The sequence below is a fragment of the Bos taurus genome, chromosome 19 (assembly GCF_002263795.3).
Source record: "Bos taurus isolate L1 Dominette 01449 registration number 42190680 breed Hereford chromosome 19, ARS-UCD2.0, whole genome shotgun sequence".
Taxonomy (NCBI): Eukaryota; Metazoa; Chordata; class Mammalia; order Artiodactyla; family Bovidae; genus Bos; species Bos taurus.
In genome coordinates, this window is record NC_037346.1 from 10048865 (window position 1) to 10071016 (window position 22152).

The 22152-nt window shown below is 39.3% G+C and overlaps 1 protein-coding gene across 6 annotated transcripts in view; it reads right to left on the bottom strand.

Moving 5' to 3' along the window:
• TRIM37 (tripartite motif containing 37) overlaps nt 1-22152 on the bottom strand; it is a 151462-nt gene that overhangs the window by 110605 nt on the left and 18705 nt on the right. For all 6 annotated transcript variants that reach the window (XM_024980481.2, XM_005219934.4, XM_024980480.1 and 3 more), the window contains 3 exon segments: nt 9414-9538; nt 1610-1660; nt 518-599 (listed from right to left, as the gene is read on the bottom strand). In XM_024980481.2, coding sequence (XP_024836249.1) covers nt 518-599; nt 1610-1660; nt 9414-9538 — 258 coding nt within the window.

A 22152-nucleotide genomic window follows, 5' to 3' on the forward strand; every position in this document is an offset into this window, starting at 1 on the left:
TATGTTCCTGCTATAGGAACTGAGTACACATTTCATCATATCACTGGACTGACCTGCCAATCTGCAGAAAACACACAGGTCAAAAAAACATATTGGAAAGCACCAAGAGAATGTAATCAGCATACATGTGGTTTCTTTGTAATCGTTTTCTAAGTTACAACTTAAAACTTTTCTTCTAAATATTTTTACTGAAATAAGATTCAGTAATATGCCAATGTTTATACTGTTTATACTTAATTCATTTTTTTATAGTTTAGCAATATATCCTATAAAGAAACATAAATTTTTCATTCCTTTAATTCCTTTCTCCACTAAAAAAGTGAACCAGTGTATGACAGAACCCTGAAAGAAACATCTGGACTTCAAAATTCATGAGAAATAATGAAAAACTTACTGAAACATAAAATTTTCATTACTTTAATTCTTTTCTCCATTAAAAAAGTTGAACCAGTGTATGACAGAACCCTGAAAGAAACATCTTGACTTCAAAATTTATGAGAAATAATGAAAAACTTACTGGGTAAACTTTTAACCTCCAACAAAGTCCTGAAACTTGAAGAGGCGGACTGTAAACAGGATCTGCTCTCTGGCGCAAAGTACTGAAGTACAAGAAAACCAACCAAATCCCAAGATCAAAACTGTTGTCAAGTTCCAATAGGCAAAACCAAAACCCCACCACTTATGTTCCTTATTTGATGTCCTAGACCAGTAAATGAAGGTGACTGAAGAAGTCAAGAGTCTACTACATAAATGTACATATACGAACATTCTGCAATATAAAAATTTTAATGGTACAGAAATATTCAGCAGTATCTTCTAAGTTTCAGGTTAAAAAAAAAAACTCTCAATATGTCTTGAATTTAACAACCACTTCAACAACAAGTAGTTTTTCAGCATTAAAGGGGTAAAGAAATGTGGGGAAATGTGCTATATTTTAGCAACAAAATTATTACATAAGAAAAAACAAATTAAATTGGAAGTGGTATAAATTCTCAGTCTGGCCTTAGTCTGATGCATTACCACTCCCTTGGCATTTTCTCTTCCCCAGGCAAGATCTCATATTTTCTGTTCCCCACTTCTGTGACACCCTTTAAGCCAAGTCCCTTTGGATCTTTGTGTTTTAAAATCTTGGCTTTTAATCTTACAGAAAAAGCAGTAAAAGCTAACAGACTTAGCATTCAAGTTACAAAACTTACAAATTTCTTACACTAACTAATGTCCTCTCATCCACAATGTCTCACTTAGGACTGAGATAAATGGGCCCAAATGGACTTCTTCCCACCATTCTTGTTTCTGAGGATGGGTAGGAGGGTTCATCAATCTGTCATCCCATTCACCTCACTTTATTAACAAAAGCTAAGTGGACTCTCTTCTTAAAAAAAAAAAAAAAAGGGTTCCATCTCCAACACTAGAGAAGCAAGCTATCCAGAAGATATAAAACAATTCTGACAAATGACCTCTATGTTTCTAACAGAAACCATGTTTCTTCTAAGACTACACACTGAGCAACAAGAGTTCATTAGGTCTGTATCCAACCAAGGAATAACACCTTCCTGGCTCTCACTTACATACACATACAAAAAACACTAAAGTTGTCGAAAACTCTTACCTGAAATTCTCTAAAACAAAAGTAGCTGAATCATAAGATGGTACCAATTCACTAAAAGGGAACAAAAACCAAATAAATTATTTGGCTTATTAAAGTTTATCATTTCATTTAGTTAAAAAAGTCAAGTCTCTCAATAATATCTTAAAAATTTTATTAATCTAACATCAGTCCTTAAGAAGAGCTTCCCAGGTGGCTTAGTGGTATAGAATCTGCCAGTGCTAGAGAGGCAGGAGACATAGATTCAATCCTTGGGTCAGGAAGATCCCCTGGAGAAGGAAATGGCAACCCACTCCAATATTCTTGCCTGGAGAATCCCTGTGGACAGAGGAGCCTGGCAGATTACCACCCATGGGGTGGCAGAGTCAGACACAACTGAGCGACTAAGCACAACACATACATGGAAATAGGAAAAGAAAAAAATTGGTGCTTAGGCTGGGAACCTGAAGTATGAAACATATAAATAGGTTTTAAAAAATCAAAAAGAAACAGAAGAAAATGATTTTAAACTAAATCCCCAAACTTCCTCCTTTAGAACAAATTATGAGGAATACTGACAGACCCTAAATACTTTGATATTATTTACTAGAAAATGCATCTATATAATGTTATCAGTTCAGTTCAGTTGCTCAGTCATGTCCAACTCTTTGCAACCCCATGGACTGCAGCGCGCCAGACCTCTCTGTCCATCACCAACGCCCAGAGTTTACTCAAACTCATGTCCATTGAGTCAGTGATGCCATCCAACTATCTCATCCTCTGTTGCCCCCTTCTCCTACCGCCTTCAATCTTTCTCAGCCTCAGGGTCTTTCGATATAAGTCTTTGCATCAGGTGACCAAAGTATTAGAGCTTCAGCTTCAGCATCAGTCCTTCCAATGAATATTCAGAACTGATTTCCTTTAGGATGGACTGGTTGGATCTCCTTGACGTCCAAGGGACTCCCAACAGTGTTCTCCAACACCACAGTTCAAAAGACATAAAACAATTCTTCAGCGCTCAGCTTTCTTTATAGTCCGACTCTCACATCCATCCATGACTACTGGAAAAACCATAGCTTTGACCAGGACAGACCTTTGCTGGCAAAGTAATGTCTCTGCTTTTAATATGCTGTCTAAGTTGGTCATAATCTTTCTTCCAAGGAGAAAGCGTCTTTTAATTTCACACCTGCATCTGAGTTAAATTCACCCATTCCAGTCCATTTTAGTTTGCTGAGTCCTAAAATGTCAACATTCACTCTTGTCATCTCCTGTTTGACCATTTCCAATTTGTCTTGATTTGTGGACCTGACATTCCAGGTTCCTATGTAATATTGCTCTTTGCAGCACTGGACTCGACTTCCATCACCAGTCACATCCACAACTGGGTGTTTTTTTTGCTTTGGCTCTGTCTCTTCATTCTTTCTGGAGATATTTCTCCACTGATCTCCAGTAGCATATTGGGCACCTACTGACCTGGGGAGTCCATCTTTCAGTGTCCTATCTTTTTGCCTTTTCATACTGTTCATGGGGTTCTCAAGGCAAGAATACTGAAGAGGTTTGCCATTTCCTTCTCCAGTATATAATGTTATAAGAATACATAATCACATAGGGGTCAAGCAAGATGAAGAAATTTAACAGTTTCTTGGCAAGGCACGGTTACCTACTGACCTTTAGTTCCATACAGTCTTCCCCAAAGAGAGCTAAACTACATCTACAGGAGATAGGCAAAGGGACAGTCCATTTCAGTCGCTTCAGTCATGTCTGACTCTTTCCAACACTATGGACTCTAGCCCACCAGGCTTTATTTTATGATCAGATCAGATCAGTCACTCAGTCATGTCCGACTCTTTGCAACCCCATGAATCGAAGCACGCCAGGCCTCCCTGTCCATCACCAACTCCTGGAGTTCACTCAGACTCACGTCCATCGAGTCAGTGAAGCCATACAGTCATCTCATCCTCTGTCGTCCCCTTCTCCTCCTGCCCTCAATCCCTCCCAGCATCAGAGTCTTTTCCAATGAGTCAACTCTTCCCATGAGGTGGCCAAAGTACTGGAGTTTCAGCCTCAGCATCATTCCTTCCAAAGAAATCCCAGGGCTGATCTCCTTCACAATGGACTGGTTGGATCTCCTTGCAGTCCAAGGGACTCTCAAGAGTCTTCTCCAACACCACAGTTCAAAAGCATCAATTCTTCGGCGCTCAGCTTTCTTCACAGTCCAACTCTCACATCCATACGTGACCAAAGGAAAAACCACAGCCTTGACTAGACGAACCTTCGTTGGCAAAGTAATGTCTCTGCTTTTGAATATGCTATCTAGGTTGGTCATAACTTTCCTTCCATGGAGTAAGCGTCTTTTAATTTCATGGCTGCAGTCACCATCTGTAGTGATTTTGGAGTCCAGAAAAATAAAGTCTGACACTGTTTCCACTGTTTCCCCATCTATTTCCCATGAAGTGGTGGGACCGGATGCCATGATCTTCGTTTTCTGAATGTTGAGCTTTAAGCCAATGTTTTCACTCTGCACTTTCACTTTAATCAAGAGGCTTTTGAGTTCCTCTTCACTTTCTGCCATAAGGGTGGTGTCATCTGCATATCTGAGGTTATTGATATTTCTCCTGGCAATCTTGATTCCAGTTTGTGTTTCTTCCAGTCCAGCGTTTCTCATGATGTACTCTGCATAGAAGTTAAATAAACAGGGTGACAATATACAGCCTTGACGAACTCCTTTTCCTATTTGGAACCAATTTGTTGTTCCATGTCCAGTTCTAACTGTTGCTTCCTGACCTGCATACAAATTTCTCAAGAGGCAGATCAGGTGGTCTGGTATTCCCATCTCTTTCAGAATTTTCCACAGTTTATTGTGATCCACAGTCAAAGGCTTTGGCATAGTCAATAAAGCAGAAATAGATGTTTTTCTGGAACTCTCTTGCTTTTTCTATGATCCAGCAGATGTTGGCAATTTGACCTCTGGTTCCTCTGCCTTTTCTAAAACCAGCTTGAACATCAGGAAGTTCACGGTTCACATATTGCTGAAGCCTGGCTTGGAGAACTTTGAGCATTACTTTACTACCGTGTGAGATGAGTGCAATTGTGCAGTAGTTTGAGCATTCTTTGAAATTGCCTTTCTTTGGGATTGCAATGAAAACAGACCTTTTCCAGTCCTGTGGCCACTGCTGAGTTTTCCAAATTTGCTGGCATATTGAGTGCAGCACTTTCACAGCATCATCTTTCAGGATTTGGAATAGTTCAACTGGAATTCCATCACCTCCACTAGCTTTGTTTGTAGTGATGCTTTCTAAGGCCCACTTGACTTCACATTCCAGGATGTCTGGCTCTAGGTGAGTGATCACACCATCGTGATTATCTGGGTCGTGAAGATCTTTTTTGTATAGTTCTTCTGTGTATTCTTGCCATCTCTTCTTAATATCTTCTGCTTCTGTTAGGTCCATACCATTTCTGTCCTTTATCGAGCTCATCTTTGCATGAAATGTTCCTTTGGTATCTCTGATTTTCTTGAAGAGATTCCCTAGTCTTTCCCATTCTGTTGTTTTCCTCTATTTCTTTGGACTGATCGCTGAAGAAGGCTTTCTTATCTCTTCTTGCTATTCTTTGGAACTCTGCATTCAGATGCTTGTATCTTTCCTTTTCTCCTTTGCTTTTCGCTTCTCTTCTTTTCACAGCTATTTTATGATAAATATAGCTAAACAGCTCACATACTTTTCATAAACAGATATAAGATATAGTTTGCCTGGAAACTGTTAACTGTATAGCTAGTATCCTGCTGTTGTTAAGCACGCCTAATCATAGCCCTAGGCTGTTGTTCTCCTAGGTTAGAAGACTCACAATCCTCATTACTAGATTCTTTTGTCTAGTTAATCCTTACTGAGCAACTAACACTACTAACTACTAACTATATTAATAATATGTTTTGGGCTATAATTTTGTGCAACTTCTGACCACACAAATATTGGTCAGTTCTCCCATTAAACATCCTTTATAATGTCTACAGACTTCAACCAATTCCCAGTTGCCTGCTGATCTTCATACTGTTTCTTCCACCATGTCCTTAATATCCACTGTGATATATTTCGTTTTTGTTATTATTGTTTTGTTCTCAGACCAGACTACCACTGTCATATTTTTAATCAGTCATTAATAGCCAAAGGGCTCTCCCAAACACAAAATAAACAGAGGATGGAGATGACACGGCTAACTTGCAATCGTGTGAGGCTGAAAGCTTACAAGCTAAAACAAGAAACTGAAAGTGTTAGTTGCTCAGTCATATTCAACTCTTTGCAAACCCACAGACTATAGCACACCAGGCTCCTATGTCCACGGAATTTTCCAGGTAAAAATACTGGAGTGGGTAGCCACTCCCTTCTACAGAGGATCTTCCCAACCTAGGGATAAGATCTGGGTCTCCGGCACTGCAGGCAGATTCTTTACAGTCTCAGTCACCAGGGAAGCCCAAGTTAAAGCATGTCAGTCATTAAGTGGTGGCCAACTTTTTGTGACACCATAGACTGTAGCCCCCTCAGCCTCCTCAGTCCACGGAATTCTCTAGGCAAGAATTCCTACTGGTATTCCTACCAGTAGGAATATCCTACTGGGCTATCCTACTGGGTAGCCATTCCCATCTCCAGGGGATCTTCCAGACCCAGGGATCAAAACCAGATCTCCTGCATTGCAAGCAGATTCTGTACCCCCTGAGCCACAAGTTAAAGCATATAGGTTGCTAAAGCTTACTGACCAAGAGGGAGAAAAAAATAACATTCAGAGCACAGAGAACAATGATCAATCCTAGGGTACTGTGATGTACTCCTACATACATATAGTTTTTCACTGAAAACTTTTCAGACACATGTAACATCAGTGCTACAGGGAAGCATTAAAACAGGACACATACACTTCAGCTGTCAACAGTGATCACATTTTATTTTATTACTGCCTCAATCACTTATCTTTTTCACTAAATCATAACTGAAGAAATAAGAACTCTCTATTGTGCTCTCTACGTGTACCCAGCACATGCCTGGGACATAGCTGGCATTCAAATATTCACTGAATAGATGAAATACTTACAAACATTTTCTGAAAAATTTTTGTAATTTGGTAGAAATACTTGCTCAAAAACTTATTTTTGCATTCTTTATACAAACATACAAAGTCACAGTGACTGCTAAACTAATTCTACCAATTCTACCACCTTTAACTATTAGTATTTTCACATTATGTTCACTCATTCAGTGGTTATCTACAATCATGATGGTGTTACCATTCCGCCTGCAAATCAGGCACAGCTTTGTCTTCTCAAGCTTTTATTTCTATACCTCTCCTACTCTGGTCTTTATGATGACTAGATGTGTCTCACGATGACATCAATGAAACTTCATGGAATATGGAGAGGCTAGCCTCAAAACGCCTCTAGTCTAATAATATGAAAAATACTGATTTGCAAATCTTTAGACCAGAGACTTCATCATAACTTAATAAACAAAGGGAAGAACGGTATTAGTACCCATTTTCCCTTAAGAAAACATACTGGTCAGCTACATAAAAACTGGTTTTCCATCCCAAGTTGACCAGTACTCCCAGAAACTAAAACTCTTTATGGACTGAGAACTGTATTTTCCCTGCTCAGGGAGGACTTAAATGCCCCAAAACAAAATAGCCATTCAAATTCCGGTTGAAATGATTTCTCTGCTGACTTCCAAATAAAGCAGCTTTTCTCACATCCTCATATTTTTGTTCATACACACATATCCTATTCTCTTCTGCCTAGTGAAATTCTAAGTATCTTTCAAGGTGTTACACATTTCCTTTCGGGGCTATGAAGTCATCTTAACCACACCAGTAGCTAACTAGACTTCATCTTAGAATTTCTGATATAATTGAGTAACAAATATTTGATTTTAATATACAATCTCTACCATTTAATATGGAATATATATCCAGTAAGATTATTGCTTCCTATTCCATGTCTCCTATGTAGCACTTCCAACAGTGCTGAGCACAGAGATGATCTTTAATATTATAAATAACACTGCTGCTGCTGCTGCTGCTAAGTCACTTCAGTCGTGTCTGACTCTATGCAACCCCATAGACGGCAGCCCACCAGGCTCCCCCGTCCCTGGGATTCTCCAGGCAAGAACACTGGAGTGGGTTGCCATTGCCTTTTCCAGTACATCAAAGTGAAAAGTTAAAGTGAAGTCGCTCAGTCGTGTCCAACCCTCAGCAACCTCAATAACACTAACTGTTTAATGACCTTTTACTCTCCATTGTGGCTTTATCACACGGAGAAGGCAACGGCACCCCACTCCAGTACTTTTGCCTAGAAAATCCCATGGACGGAGGAGCCTGGTAGGCTGCAGTCCATGGGGTCGCTAGAGTCGGACACGACTGAGCCACTTCACTTTCACTTTTCACTTTCACGCATTGGAGAAGGAAATGGCAACCCACTCCAGTGTTCTTGCCTGGAGAATCCCAGGGATGGGGAAGCCTGGTGGGCTACCGTCTGTGGGGTTGCACAGGGTTGGACACGACTGAAGTGACTTAGCAGTGGCTTTATCACAAATCATCAACCGATGGGATGTAATCAGTCCCCTGAGCTCAAAGCTTAGAAACAATCACCAATGCTTTGCATACCTAAACTTTCCTCCATAACTTAATATCCATAGACTTTCTTATTTGGCTCTCTCTGCGTTGCTGATCTATTCTGCAACAGATGAACACCTGCTTCTTCTATACTGTAAATCATAAATTGAGTTTCTAATAAAAATAACAGTTAAAAGCCAAATTTTCCAGTAAGACAGTAAGGTTTATTGGCGAGGCAGAGGGCCATAAAGTGACCTTTTCCCAGGGAAAACTCCTTAATTATCAGATTAAAAAAAATATATTTCTTGGTGGTTTTTGCTTTATAAATGCCTCTCCTACCTCCCCCACCTAACCCCAATGTCAGTTCCTTCTATCATTACCCAAAAAAGAAGGTAGTGAAAGGAAAGATTATTGGGGTTCTAAGTTCCTTGGGCAATTAGAAAGGAAAAAGAAATCAAAACAATCACTAGATGTGATAGAGCCTGAAACTCAAGAAGTCAAGCAGAGTTGCTTGCCTGAGAAATTGCTGCAAGTGGTGTTACCATAGGAGTTGACTTCCATCAATGGTTCCTAAACTTTAGTGCAGAATTACTCAGGGTGCTCAACATTATTTCCTAAATATTGTCTCCACAGACTGTCAGGGAACAAGCCTAGGAATTTGCATTTTGGAGAAACACTTCAGCTGGCTCTGCTATAGGACATCCATGTACCCGACTTTGAACTGTAAGAGCGTTTTCCTAATATGTGATATTTATGCCAACACTTGTTACCTTCCACTGGTAATGGGGGAACACTTCAGAAAAGGAATCTTCAAAACTGAAATGGCTGACCACACTATCACAGAGTTAGCCTTAGAATATTAACGAACATTCTTAGTTGACTCAAATCTGTTTTACAATAGCAAATACCTAGTCCTTTTAATAATATTCAGTGCTTGAACAGAATATAAATATTATATCTGACTTGTTAATTCACAAAGAAATGGAGACTCATTGGTCAAGGAGAACTATCTGAGTTCAAGTTGTCAGCAATAGCATTCTTTCTTTGTTTCTAACTTTTTGGCTGCATGGCATGCAGCATCTTAGTTCCCTAACCAGAGACTGAACCTACACCCCTGCAGTGGAAGCAGGAAGTCTTAACCACTAGACTGCCAGCAAGTCCCCAGTAATAGCATTCTTTTGAAACTAAGTATATGCATTTGCATATAAAGTTTAAAAAAAAAAAAGTGTCGTACCTCGTAAAGTCTGGTGGAACAGGAGTGGTAACAAAGGATGCCATAGGCTTTCGATGAACTTGTTGAAACATCATGAGGATCTCTGAGCTCTTAGATATCAACTCACTCTTACTACAAGACCGCAACTGTGTGAGGGGAAAAAAAAAAGTCTGAATAAACAAAATTACTATGCATTGGCACACCCAAGATCCTTAAAGGAAATGGAAGTTATTTCGGTTATATACTGAAAAAAATGACATGAAGAAAAATACAATGATTCTTTCAAAGTGGGTCTGAAAGTTAAGAATAAGTAAAGGATCTAGTTTTATTGATTCCCATTGTAACAGTAAAGTTATTCAGTAAATATATTTGATTTTAATGTATTTTCCTCTCTCTGTATATTAGCATAAATCCAATTCTAAGCAACTACAATATATTTGTATATCTTATATATGTATATTTTAGAGTGGTAGAGTGAAGCCATTATATATATAAATGAACAAACCTCTAGAAGTCAATGACTTTCAAACAAGGATTTCTCAAATTTCACTCCAGGAGACTGAGAAAAAAAGTCTTAACCTCTATCAATCTGGGAAACATTAAGTCAAACTAAAGGTAAAAAGTGAGACATTCAACTTTAGCAAAATCAGCGTGGTAGTTAAAAGACTATGATTTTGTACTCAAGCCACCAGTTTAAAGCCCCAGTCCCGCCACACATCAGCTTTGTGGCTTAAGAGTCTGTTGTGTAAAACTGGAGTCATATCTACTGCTGCTTGCTTTGCTAGGTTTGTTACATCAACCATGAAGCTGTGACACAGCTCTGTAAATACCTGCTATGGGCTGAAGTGTATCCCCTCCCTAAATTCATATGTTGCACCCCAACCACTAGTACCTCAGAGTGTAACTACAGTTGGAAAAAAGTCCTTCAGAGGACATAAAGGGAAGGCAGCCATCTGCAAACCAAAGACAGAGGTCTCAAGGAAAACCAAACCTGCCAATATCTTAATCTTGAACTACCAGCCTCCAGAACACTGAGAAAATAAATCTGTTGTTTAAGCCTCCTAGTCTTTGTTACGGAAGCCCTAGCAAACTAACACACTGCTGCTGCTGCTGCTGCTAAGTCGCTTCAGTCATGCCCGACTCTGTGTGACGCCACAGACGGCAGCCCACCAGGCTCCCCCGTCCCTGGGATTCTCCAGGCAAGAACACTGGAGTGGGTTGCCATTTCCTTCTCCAATGCATGAAAGTGAAAAAATAAAGTGAAGTCGCTCAGTCGTGTCTGACTCCTAGCGACCCCATGGACTGCAGCCCACCAGGCCCCTCCGTCCATTCGATTTTCCAGGCAAGAGTACTGGAGTGGGGTGCCATTGCCTTCTCCGAACTAACACACTATCACACTATCAAGTGCCAAATGGATGATATTCGTAAAACCCACTACAGCTACCTTTTAAAAGGTAGTTGCTTATAGTTCACCAAGAATAATGATATGACATAATCGATATCATGATAAATACCAAAATTTATAACTTTTATTCAAATATTTATTGAATGTATACTATGTGTATCCCTTTGACCTCATTTCCTCCAAAGGTAGACTTTTATACGGACATTTTTCATAAGGTTAAGGTAGTTCTTTCTACTCTTAGTTTCCTGAATAATTTGGCAACGAATGAGGATCAAATATAACTCAATGTTATTTTTAAAATTAGTATCGTTCTATTTATTTTTACTTACATGTTCTTGTGGTTTTAGCCTCCAGTCTCTTGAGTTACAATCAACTGACTTTTCTGATAATGCAACATTCCTTTGCTTAACTCTACCAAGTCTTGCTTTCTGGTTTTGTTTTACTACATATCCTACTGATTTTGATTTGCCGGTACTTTAAGATTTTGGCATTTCTATTTGCAACAGAGTTGGGTTTTAACTGTGTTTTCTTATATTGTTCCTAGGCTGATTGGTTATGAAATTCATTTTTTCATTTTATTTATTTCTGGCTGCACTGGGACACTGGATTGCTGTGTGTGGGCCTTGTCTACTTGCAGTGAGCAGATCTAGTCTCTAGTTGCAGTGCACAGGCTTCTCATTGCTTCTCTTGTCGTGGAGCATGGGTGCCAGGGTGGGCAAGCTTCAGTAGCTGTGGCACTTGGGCTCTAGAGCACAGACTCAGTAATTGTGGCATGCAGGCTAAGTTGCCCCATGGCATGTGGAATCTTCCTAGACCAGGGACTAAACCCATGTCCCCTTCACTGGCAAGTGGATTCATAACTATTGGACTATCAAGGAAGTCCAATCCATTTACATTTACTATCACTGATAACAGTGTCATCACCTAATGACAATACACAAAATAAAAAAAATACTCAACCCAAAAATAACCAAAACATTAAAAAAAAAAAAAAAAAAAAAACCCAACAAAGGAACAAAGAACAGGCAGAACGAAGAAAACAGACAGTAAGACAGTAGATTCAAACTTTACCAAATCAATGAGCACACTAAACATACCAGCTAAAAGTCAAAGATTGTCAGAAAGGGTTAAAAATTTAGACCCAATTGTATATTGCCTACGAGACACATTTAGGAACAAATACATTAAAAGAAAACCAACAGAATAAGATATGACATGGTAACGCTAGTTAAAAGAAAGTTAAAATGACTTTTTAATATCAAATAAACTAGATTTGAAAGAAAACAGAAGGTCTTTCACAGTGATAATGGAAACAGTTCATCAAGGGAATATAACAATCTTAGCTGTTTATGCCCCTACTAATATGGCTTCAAAATACATGAAGTAAAAACCAATACAACTGCCATAATAAACAAATTATGGGATTATTGCTGAAAATTTAATACCCCCATGTCAATAACTGATAAAACAGGGGAGACAAAAAAATCCACAGGGTTACAGTACACTTGAACATCAATATCAACCAACTTCACCTGACATTATAGACTATCAGAAAAATCCCCAAATATTTGGAACCTACGTAACATACTTCTGCAGAACCCATGTGTCAAAGAACTCACAAAGGATGTAAGAATGTGCTTTAAGCAGAAAGGTCTCAAATCAATAACCCAGCTTCAATCCTCTGCAACTTCAATCCTAACATTTTAGGGGAGAAAGGGCAAATTAAACTGAAAACTCTACACGTGGACATCACCAGATGGTCAACACCGAAATCAGACTGATTATATTCTTTGCAGCCAAAGATGGAGAAGCTCTATACAGTCAGCGAAAACAAGACCGGGAGCTGACTGTGGCTCAGATCATGAACTCCTTATTGCCAAATTCAGACTTAAATTGAAGAAAGTAGAGGAAACCACTAGACCATTCAGGTATGACCTAAAGCAAATCCCTAACGATTATACAGTGGAAGTGAGAAATAGATTTAAGGGACTACATCCAATAGACAGAGTGCCTAGTGAACTATGGACAGAGGTTTGTGACACTGTACAGCAAACAGGGAGCAAGACCATCCCCAAGAAAAAGAAATGCAGAAAAGCAAAATGGTTGTCTGAGGAGACCTTACAAATAGCTGTGAAAAGAAGAGAAGCAAAAAGCAAAGGAGAAAAGGAAAGATATACCCATTTCAATGCAGAGTTCCAAAGAATAGCATGGAGAGATAAAAAGCCTTCCTCAGTGATCAGAGCAAAGAAATAGAAGAAAATAATAGAATGGGAAAGGCTGCAGATCTCTTCAAGAAAATCAGAGATACCAAGGGAATATTTCATGTAAAGAAAGGCTCAATAAAAGACAGAAATCGAATGGACCTTATAGAAGCAAAAGATATTAAGAAGAGATGGCAAGAATACACATTAGAACTGTACAAAACAGATCTTCACAACCCAGATAATCATGATGGTGTGATCACCCACCTACAGCCAGATATCCTGGAATGTGAAGTCAAGTGGGCCTTAGAAAGCATCACTACAAACAAAGCTAGTGGAGGTGATGGAATTCCAGTTGAGCTACTTCAAATCCTAAAAAATGATGCTGTGAAAGTGCTGCACTTAATATGCCAGCAAATTTGGAAAACTCAGCAGTGGCCACAGGACTGGAAAAGGTCAGTTTGCATTCCAATCCCAAAGAAAGGCAATGCCAAAGCATGCTCAAACTACCGCACAATTGCACTCATCTCACACGCTAACAAAGTAATGCTCAAAATTCTCCAAGCCAGGCTTCAGCAAAACGTGAACCGTGAACTTCCAGATGTTCAAGCCGGTTTTAGAAAAGGCAGAGGAACCAGAGATCAAATTGCCAACATCCGTTGGATGATCGAAAAAGCAAGAGAGTTCCAGAAAAACATCTATTTCTGCTTTATTGACTATGCCAAAGCCTTTGACTGTGTGGATCACAAAGAACTGTGGAAAATTCTGAAAGAAGATGGGAATACCAGACCACCTGATTTATCTCTTGAGAAATTTGTATACAGGTCAGGAAGCAACAATCAGAACTAGACATGGAACAACAGACTAGTTCAAAATTGGGAAAGGCAAGGCTGTATATTGTCACCCTGCTTATTTAACTTATATGCAGAGTACATCATGAGAAACGCTGGGCTGGATGAAGCACAAGCTGGAATCAAGACTGCCAGGAGAAATATCAATAACCTCATATATACAGATGACATCACTCTTATGGCAAAAAGTGAAGAAGAACTAAAGAGCCTCTTAATGAAAGTGAAAGAGGAGAGCGAAAACGTTGGCTTAAAGTTCAACATTCAGAAAATAAAGATCATGGTACCTGGTCCCGTCACTTCACAGCAAATAGATGGATAAACAGTGGGAGACTTTATTATTGGGGGCTCCAAAATCACTGCAGATGGTGACTGCAGCCATGCAATTAAAAGACACTTGGTCTCTGGAGGAAAAGCTATAACCAACCTAGACAGCATATTGAAAAGCAGAGACATTACTTTGCCAACAAAGGTCTGTTCAGTCAAGCCTATGGTTTTTCCAGTAGTCATGTATGGATGTGAGACCTGGACTATAAAGAAAGCTGAGCGCTGAAGAATTGATGCTTTTGAACTGTGGTGTTGGAGAAGACTCCTGAGAGTCCCTTGGACTACAAGGAGATCCAACCAGTCCATCCTAAAGGAAATCAGTCCTGATTATTCATTGGAAGCACTGATGTGGAAGCTGAAACTCCAGTACTTTGGCCACCTAATGCAAAGAACTGACTCACTGGAAAAGACCCTGATGCTGGGAAAGACTGAAGGACTCCAGGAGAAGGGGATGGCAGAGGATGAGATGGTTGGAGGGCATCACCGACTCAATGACATGAGTTTGCCTAAACTCCGGGAGTTGGTGATGCACAGGGAGGCCTGGCGTGCTGCAGTTGATGGGGTCGCAAAGAGTTAGACACAACTGAGCAATTGGATCAAAATAAAAATCAACAGAATTTAAAGCAGCAAAACAACAGAGAAAAAACAAAACCACTACTTAGTTGAAAAGATCAACAAAATTCAATATACTCTAGTCAGACTGATCAGGAAGAAAAGAAAGAAGACACAAATCACCAATACCAGGAAGAAGTAACACCACTGCATTCTAAAATATTAAAAGGGTAATGCTAACGCTAAGTCGCTTCAGTCATGTCCGACTCTGTGCGACCCCATAGACGGCAGCCCACCAGGCTCCCCCGTCCCTGGGATTCTCCAGGCAAGAACACTGGAGTGGGTTGCCATTTCCTTCTCCAATGCATGAAAGTGAAAAGTGAAAGTGAAGTCGCTCAGTCGTGTCCGACTCTTATCGACCCCCTGGACTGCAGCCTACCAGGCTCCTCCGTCCATGGGATTTTCCAGGCAAGAGTACTGGAGTGGGGTGCCATTGCCTTCTCCATAAGGGACTATTATTAATTTTATGTCAACAAATTCAGCAAATTCAAATGAAAGAGAATAATTCCCTGAAAGACAGAATTATGAAAGCTCATTCAAGACGAAGGCAACATGAAATGCCCTGGTTTTTTTTTTTTGGCCATGTTGTGAGGAATGCATTTTAGTTTCCCAACCAAGGATCAAATCTGTACCCCCTGCAGTGGAAGCATGGGGGTCTTAAACATTTGACTGCTGGGGAAGTCATAAAAACTGCCTTATATCTATAAAGAAACTGAAAACTTCCTGTTTTCTTTCTTTCCACAAAGAAAACAAGATTCAAATGGCTTCACTGGTATATTCTAACAAACATCTAAGAAAGAAACATTACCAGTTCTACACAATTTCTTCTTCTGAAGAAGGCCTAATTTAAAACTCACCAATCTCCAAAATATACAAACAGCTTGTTGGAGCTCAATATTAAAAAAACAAACAACTCAATCAAAACATCGGTGCAAGACCTAAACAGTCATTTCTCCAAAAACAATATAGGAGGTGGCCAAGAGGCATGAGAAAAGATCCTCAACATCAGTAATTATTAGAGAAATGCAAGTGAAAACCACAATGAGGTATCACCCACATATGTGGAATCTAAAGAAATGGTGCAGATGGACCTTTCTGCGGGCAAGAGTAGAGAGACACGCATAGAGAACACATGTATGAACACCAGTGGCAGGGGTCACAACGTAGGAGATTAAGATTGATATATGTATCTAGGTAACAGCTGGGAACCTGTATATAGCACAGGGAGCTCTGCTCCATGCTTTGTGGTGACCTAGATGGGAAGGAGGTCCAAGAGGGAAGGGATATGTGTGTACATATAGTGGATTCACCTCGCTGTACAGCAGAATCTAACACAACACTGTACAGCAACTATATCCCCAAAATAATAATACTGGGGGGAAAACTCATCCTTTATCACCAAAAATTCTGAAATACCAAAAAATCCAACAATGTGAAAATGTTGTGCCCTGAAAAGTTACGAAACACTGCTGAAATAAATGGAGCCTTCTTCATGAAACAGACTCAGTATTGTTAAAATGCTACATCTCCCCAAGTTGCTATATTGATAACACTGTAATTCCAACCAAACCCCAAAACATGGGACTTCCTGGTTGTCCAGGGGTTAAGAATCTGCCTGCCAATAAAAGGGGCTCGAGTTCTAACCCTAGTCAGGAAACTTACGATCCCACGTGCCATAAGCCCACACACGGCAACTACTGAGCCCACCTGCTGCAACTAAGACTCAAAACAGCTAAAAAAAATAAGTATTAAAGAAAAAAAATACCAAAATTTTTTTGGTAGAAATGTTAAATCTCTTTGTAAAGTTGAATCTAAAGTTCATATGACGATTAAAAAAAAAATGTTCTAAAAACCGGAAGCACAAAGTTAGAGAGTTAACACTTTTTGTTGTGGTTCAGTCGCTAAGTCACATCTGACTCTGCAAGGCCACGGACTGTTAGCACGCCAGACTCTCCTGTTTTTCACTATCTCCTAGAGTTTGGTCAAACTCATCTCCATCACGTCAGGGATACTATCCAACCATCTCATCCTGTCACCTTCTTCTCCTTCTGCTCACAATCTTTCCCAGCATCAGGGTCTCTTTCAATGAGCTGGCACTTCACAGCAGCTGGCCAAAATATTGGAGCTTCAGCTTCAGTACCAGTCCTTCCAATGAATATTCAGGGTTGATTTTATTATAAAAAGCAACAGTAATCTTTTTATATCTTTTTACTTTGTATTATTTAATATTTTATTTTTATTTACTTTTACTTACTTTTTAGTTTTATTTTTATTTACTTATTATTTTATTATTTACTTTATTATTACTTTATTATTTATTACTTTATTTTATTATAAAAAGCAACAGTAATCTTTTTACAACAGTATTATAAAAAGCAACAGTGCAGTGGTGGCATAAAACAAATCAGTAGGTAATGTGTACATGGATTAATTTTTGAAAAAGATGCAAAGGCAATTCAGTAAAGAAAGTCTGGCCTTCAACAAATGGTGCTAGAACTACTGGATAGTCACATACATGTACAAATTAAACCAAAAAGACTACTTTGGATCCATACCTCATACACAAAAAATAGATCAAAATGGATCAAAGTCCTAAATATATAGCCTAAAACTATAAAACTTCTTGAAGAAAACATACAAGAAAATATTTGTGATCTTGGGTTAGGTAAAGATTTCTTAGCTATTACAGCAGAACAAACTGATAAATTACATTTCATTAAAATTTAAAACTTCCCTTCAAAAGACACTTCTAAGAGAATGAAAAGACAAGCCATAGACGTGAAGGAAATCTTTGCAAAGCACCTATCTAATAAAGAACTTATATCTAGTTTTCTATATAAAGAGCTCTCAAAACTCAGTAAGAAAACAAACAAGGCAATAAAATGATGGCCAAAAGATTTGAATAACAAAAAGATCTGAACAGATACCTCAACAAAGAAGATACATGGATGACACATAAATTCAAGAAAGGATGCTTAGCATCATTAGTCATAAGGCAAATGTAAATTATTAGGTTGGTGCAAAAGTAACTGCAGTTTTGCATTGTTAAACTTTATCATCTGATATTGGAATACATTCTTAAACAAATGTCATTATGCTACACATCACTTTAATGCTCATTTCTCTTTTTTTGCTACTGATTTACTGCAGTTTATTGTATATTTATTTTAGACTATAGAAATGATGTCAGACAAAAAGCAAATTTGAGTGATTTTTTATTCGAGTTCAAAATGGGTCATGTTATAAAGCATCAGAGACAACTTGCAAAATCAGCAATACATTTGGCCCAGGAACTGCTAATGAATGTACAGAGCAGCAGTGGTTCAAGAAGTTTTGCAAAGGAGATGAGAGCTTTGAAGATGAGGAGCATGGTGGCCGGCGATTGGAAGGTGACAACAATCAATTGAGAGCCACCATCAAAGCTGATCTTCATACAGCTACAAGAGAAGTTGCTACAGAATTCAACGTTTACTATTCTACAGTCGTTTGGCATTTGAAGCAAATTGGAAAGGTGAAAAAGCTTGATAACTGAGTGCCTCGTGAACTGACCTTACATCAAAGTAATGGTCATTTTTCAAGTGTTGTCTTCTCTTATTCTACGTAACAATGAACCATTTCTCAAACAGATTACAATGTGTGACGAAAAGTAGATTTTATACAACTAGCAATGACCAGCTCAGTGGGTGGACTGAGAAGCTCCAAAGGACGTTCCAAAGTCAAACTTGCACCAAAATGAGATCATGGTCACTTGTTTGGCAATCTGCTCCTGGTCTGATTTACCACAGCTTTCTGAATCCCAACAAAACCACTACATCTGAGACGTATGCTCAGCAAATTGATGAGAAGCACCAAAAACTGCAATGACTACAGCCAGCACTGGTTAACAGAATGGGTCCAATTCTTCTCCAGAACAATGGCTGACTGCAGATCATACAACCAATGCTTCAAAAGTTGAATGAACTGGGCTATAAAGTTTTGCTTCATCCACCATATTCACCTGACCTCTTGCCAACCACCTCTTCAAACATCTTCACAACTTTTTGCAGGGAAAAATGCTTCCTCAAGCAACAGGAGGTAGAACATGCTTTTCAAGAGTTCGTTGAATCCTGAAGAACAGATTTTTACACTACAGGAATAAACAAATTTATTTCTTGTTGGCAAAAATGTGTTGATTGTAATGATTTCTATTTTAATTAATAAAAACGTGTTTGAACCTAGGTATAATGATTTAAAAATCACGGTCTGAAATTGCAATTACTTTTGCCCCAACCTAATAAAGCGATAATGAAATGTTATTACACTTCTATGAGAACACCTCAAATTAAAGACTGACTACATCACATGTTAACAAGAATGTAAATAAACTAGTACTCTCAAAGACTACTGACAGAAATATAAATGATACAATCTATTCAGGAAAATAGATGGCATTTATTAAAACCTGAATCATATGTCTATCATTCTATCTTGCTGCTAAGTCACGTCAGTTGTGTTCGACTCTGTGCGACCCCATAGACGGCAGCCCACCAGGCTCCCATCCCTGGGATTCTCCAGGCAAGAACACTGGAGTGGGTTGCCATTTCCTTCTCCAATGCATGAAAGTGAAAAGTGAAAGTGAAGTTGGATCAGTCCTGTCCAACTCTTCGTGACCCCATGGACTGTAGCCAAGCAGGTTCCTCCGTCCATGGGATTTCCCAGACAAGAGTACTGGAGTGGGTTGTCATTGCCTTCTCCGACCATTCTATCTTAGGTGGACCCAAAAGAAAAGGAAATATATGTCCATGTAGATTTGTAAATGAATGTTCATTGCCACTTTATTTGTAAAAGTCAAAACCAGAAAGCAAACCAAGGAGAATGGATACATGTATATCTATGGTTGAATCTCTTTGCTGTTCACCTGAAACTATCACAACATTCTTAATTCGCTATATGCCAATAGAAAAAAAAGAAGCAAGACAAATGACCATAAATAGCTGAATGGAAAAATAAATCGTGGCATATACACACAATGGAATACAACTCAGCTATTAAAAAGGAAAGAACTATTGATACATGTGATCCACACAGTCAAAGGCTTTGGCATAGTCAATAAAGAGATGGGACTATCAGACCACCTGACCTGTCTCTTGAGAAACCCACATACAGGTCAGAAAGCAACAGTTAGAACTGGACATGGAACAACAGACTGGTTCCAAACATAGAATCCCATGGACTGAGGAGCCTGGCAGGCTGCAGCCCATGGGAAAAGGAGTACATGAAGGCTGTATATTGTCACCCTGCTTATTTAACTTATATGCAGAGTACATCATGAGAAACGCTGGGCTGGAGGAAGCACAAACTGGAATCAAGATTGCTGGGAGAAATATCAATAACCTCAGATATGCAGATGGCACCACCCTTATGGCAGAAAGTGAAGAAGAACTAAAGAGCCTCTTGATGAAAGTAAAAGAGGAGAGGGAAGAAGTTGGCTTAAAGCTCAATATTCAGAAAACTAAGATCATGGCATCCGGTCCCATCACTTCATGGCAAATAAATGGGGAAAGAGTGGCTGACTTTATTTTTCTGGGTTCCAAAATCACTGTGGATGGTGACTGCAGCCATGAAATTAAAAGATGCTTGCTCTCTGGAAGGAAAGTTATGACCAACCTAGACAGCATATTAAAAAGCACAGACATTACTTTGCCAACAAAGGTCCGTCTAGTCAAGGCTATGGTTTTCCCAGTGGTCATGTATGGACGTGAGAGTTGGACTATAAAGAAAGCTGAGCGCCAAAGAATTGATGCTTTTGAACTGTGGTGTTGGAGAAGACTCTTGAGAGTCCCTTGGACTGCAAGGAGATCCAACCAGTCCATCCTAAAGGAGATCAGTCCTGGGTGTTCATTGGAGGGCCTGATGCTGAAGATGAAACTCCAATACTTTGGCCACCTGATGCAAAGAGCTGACTCATTTGAAAAGACCCTGATGCTGGGAAAGATAGAGGGCAGGAAGAGAAGGGGATGACAGAGAATGAGATGGCTGGATGGCATCACCGACACAATGGACATGGGTTTGGGTGGACTCCGGGAGTTGGTGATGGACAGGGAGGCCTGGCATGCTGCAGTTCATGGGGTCGCAAAGAGTTGGACATGACTGAGCGACCGAACTGAACTGGCTGATTGATACATGAATGAACTGTAAAATAATTCTGCTGAGTAAAAGAAATCAAACATAAAACGTGTGTGCTGTGCTTAGTCACTCAGTCCTGTTCAACTCTGTGAACCCATGGGCTGCAGCCTGCCAGGCTCCTCAGTCCATGGGCTTCTCTGAGCAAGAATACTGGAGTGGGTTACCATGCCCTCCTCCAGGGGATGTTCCCAACCCAGCGTTCGAACCTAGGTCAGATTCCAATTATACTGAACACTAGAAAAGGCAAATTTATCTGTAACAGAAAGCAGATTGGGGGTTTCCTGGAGAGGGAAGTATTGGAAGAAGCAGAACCAGAGTTTATAAAGAGGCACAAAGAATTCTGGAGGAATAAACTTACTACCATGACTATGGTTTCATAGGGGTATACATTTGTCAAAATTTATCAAATTGTACACTTTAAATACACGCAGCTTATTTTTTGGGTCAATTATCCTTCAACAACACTGTTTAAAAAAAAAAAAAAGTGCACAGATCCCCAGATCCCACCCCTACTCCACTATAGCTGGTTTAAAAAATTTGTCCCATCATTCCAGCAGAAGGCTGCTTGACTGTTCTCTGGAGGGGAAAATCTGTTCTCTAGAACAACATGCACAATTAAGAATGGGAATACTGGGGAATTCCCTGGCAGGCCAGTAGTTACAGTGGTTAAGACACCATGCTTTCACTGCCAACAGCCTAGGTTCAATCCCTGCTCAGTAAAGTAAGATTCCACCAATGACGCAGCATGAAACACTGAAGAGAAAAAAAACAAGAATATATAAATATTTATGTACTGAATTCTACCAAACTGTCAATCAAGTGTAAAGATTGAATAAACATATTTTCAGACATGTAGTCTCAAAACATTTATTCTGATCACTCTTTCATAAAAGCCACAGAGGAAGTGTGATTCCAAAACAAATGTGTAAATCAAGAGCAGGAAGCCATGGAAATCAGGAAACACAGGATTTAACCTAAAAAAGAAATGAAGGGAATCCCCAGGATGATAATTAAGAGAACAATCGCATGAAACAGCTGTGTATCACAAGAATTAAAGAATCTCAAAAACCAAATTCAAGACAGATAAATATATCAAATATCTATACATTTTATTCATTTTATTTATTCATTCACTATAGACTTTATCCCCACCTACTCTGAATCTAAAATTATAAAGTCTTTGAGGACAGGTTTTTTTTTGC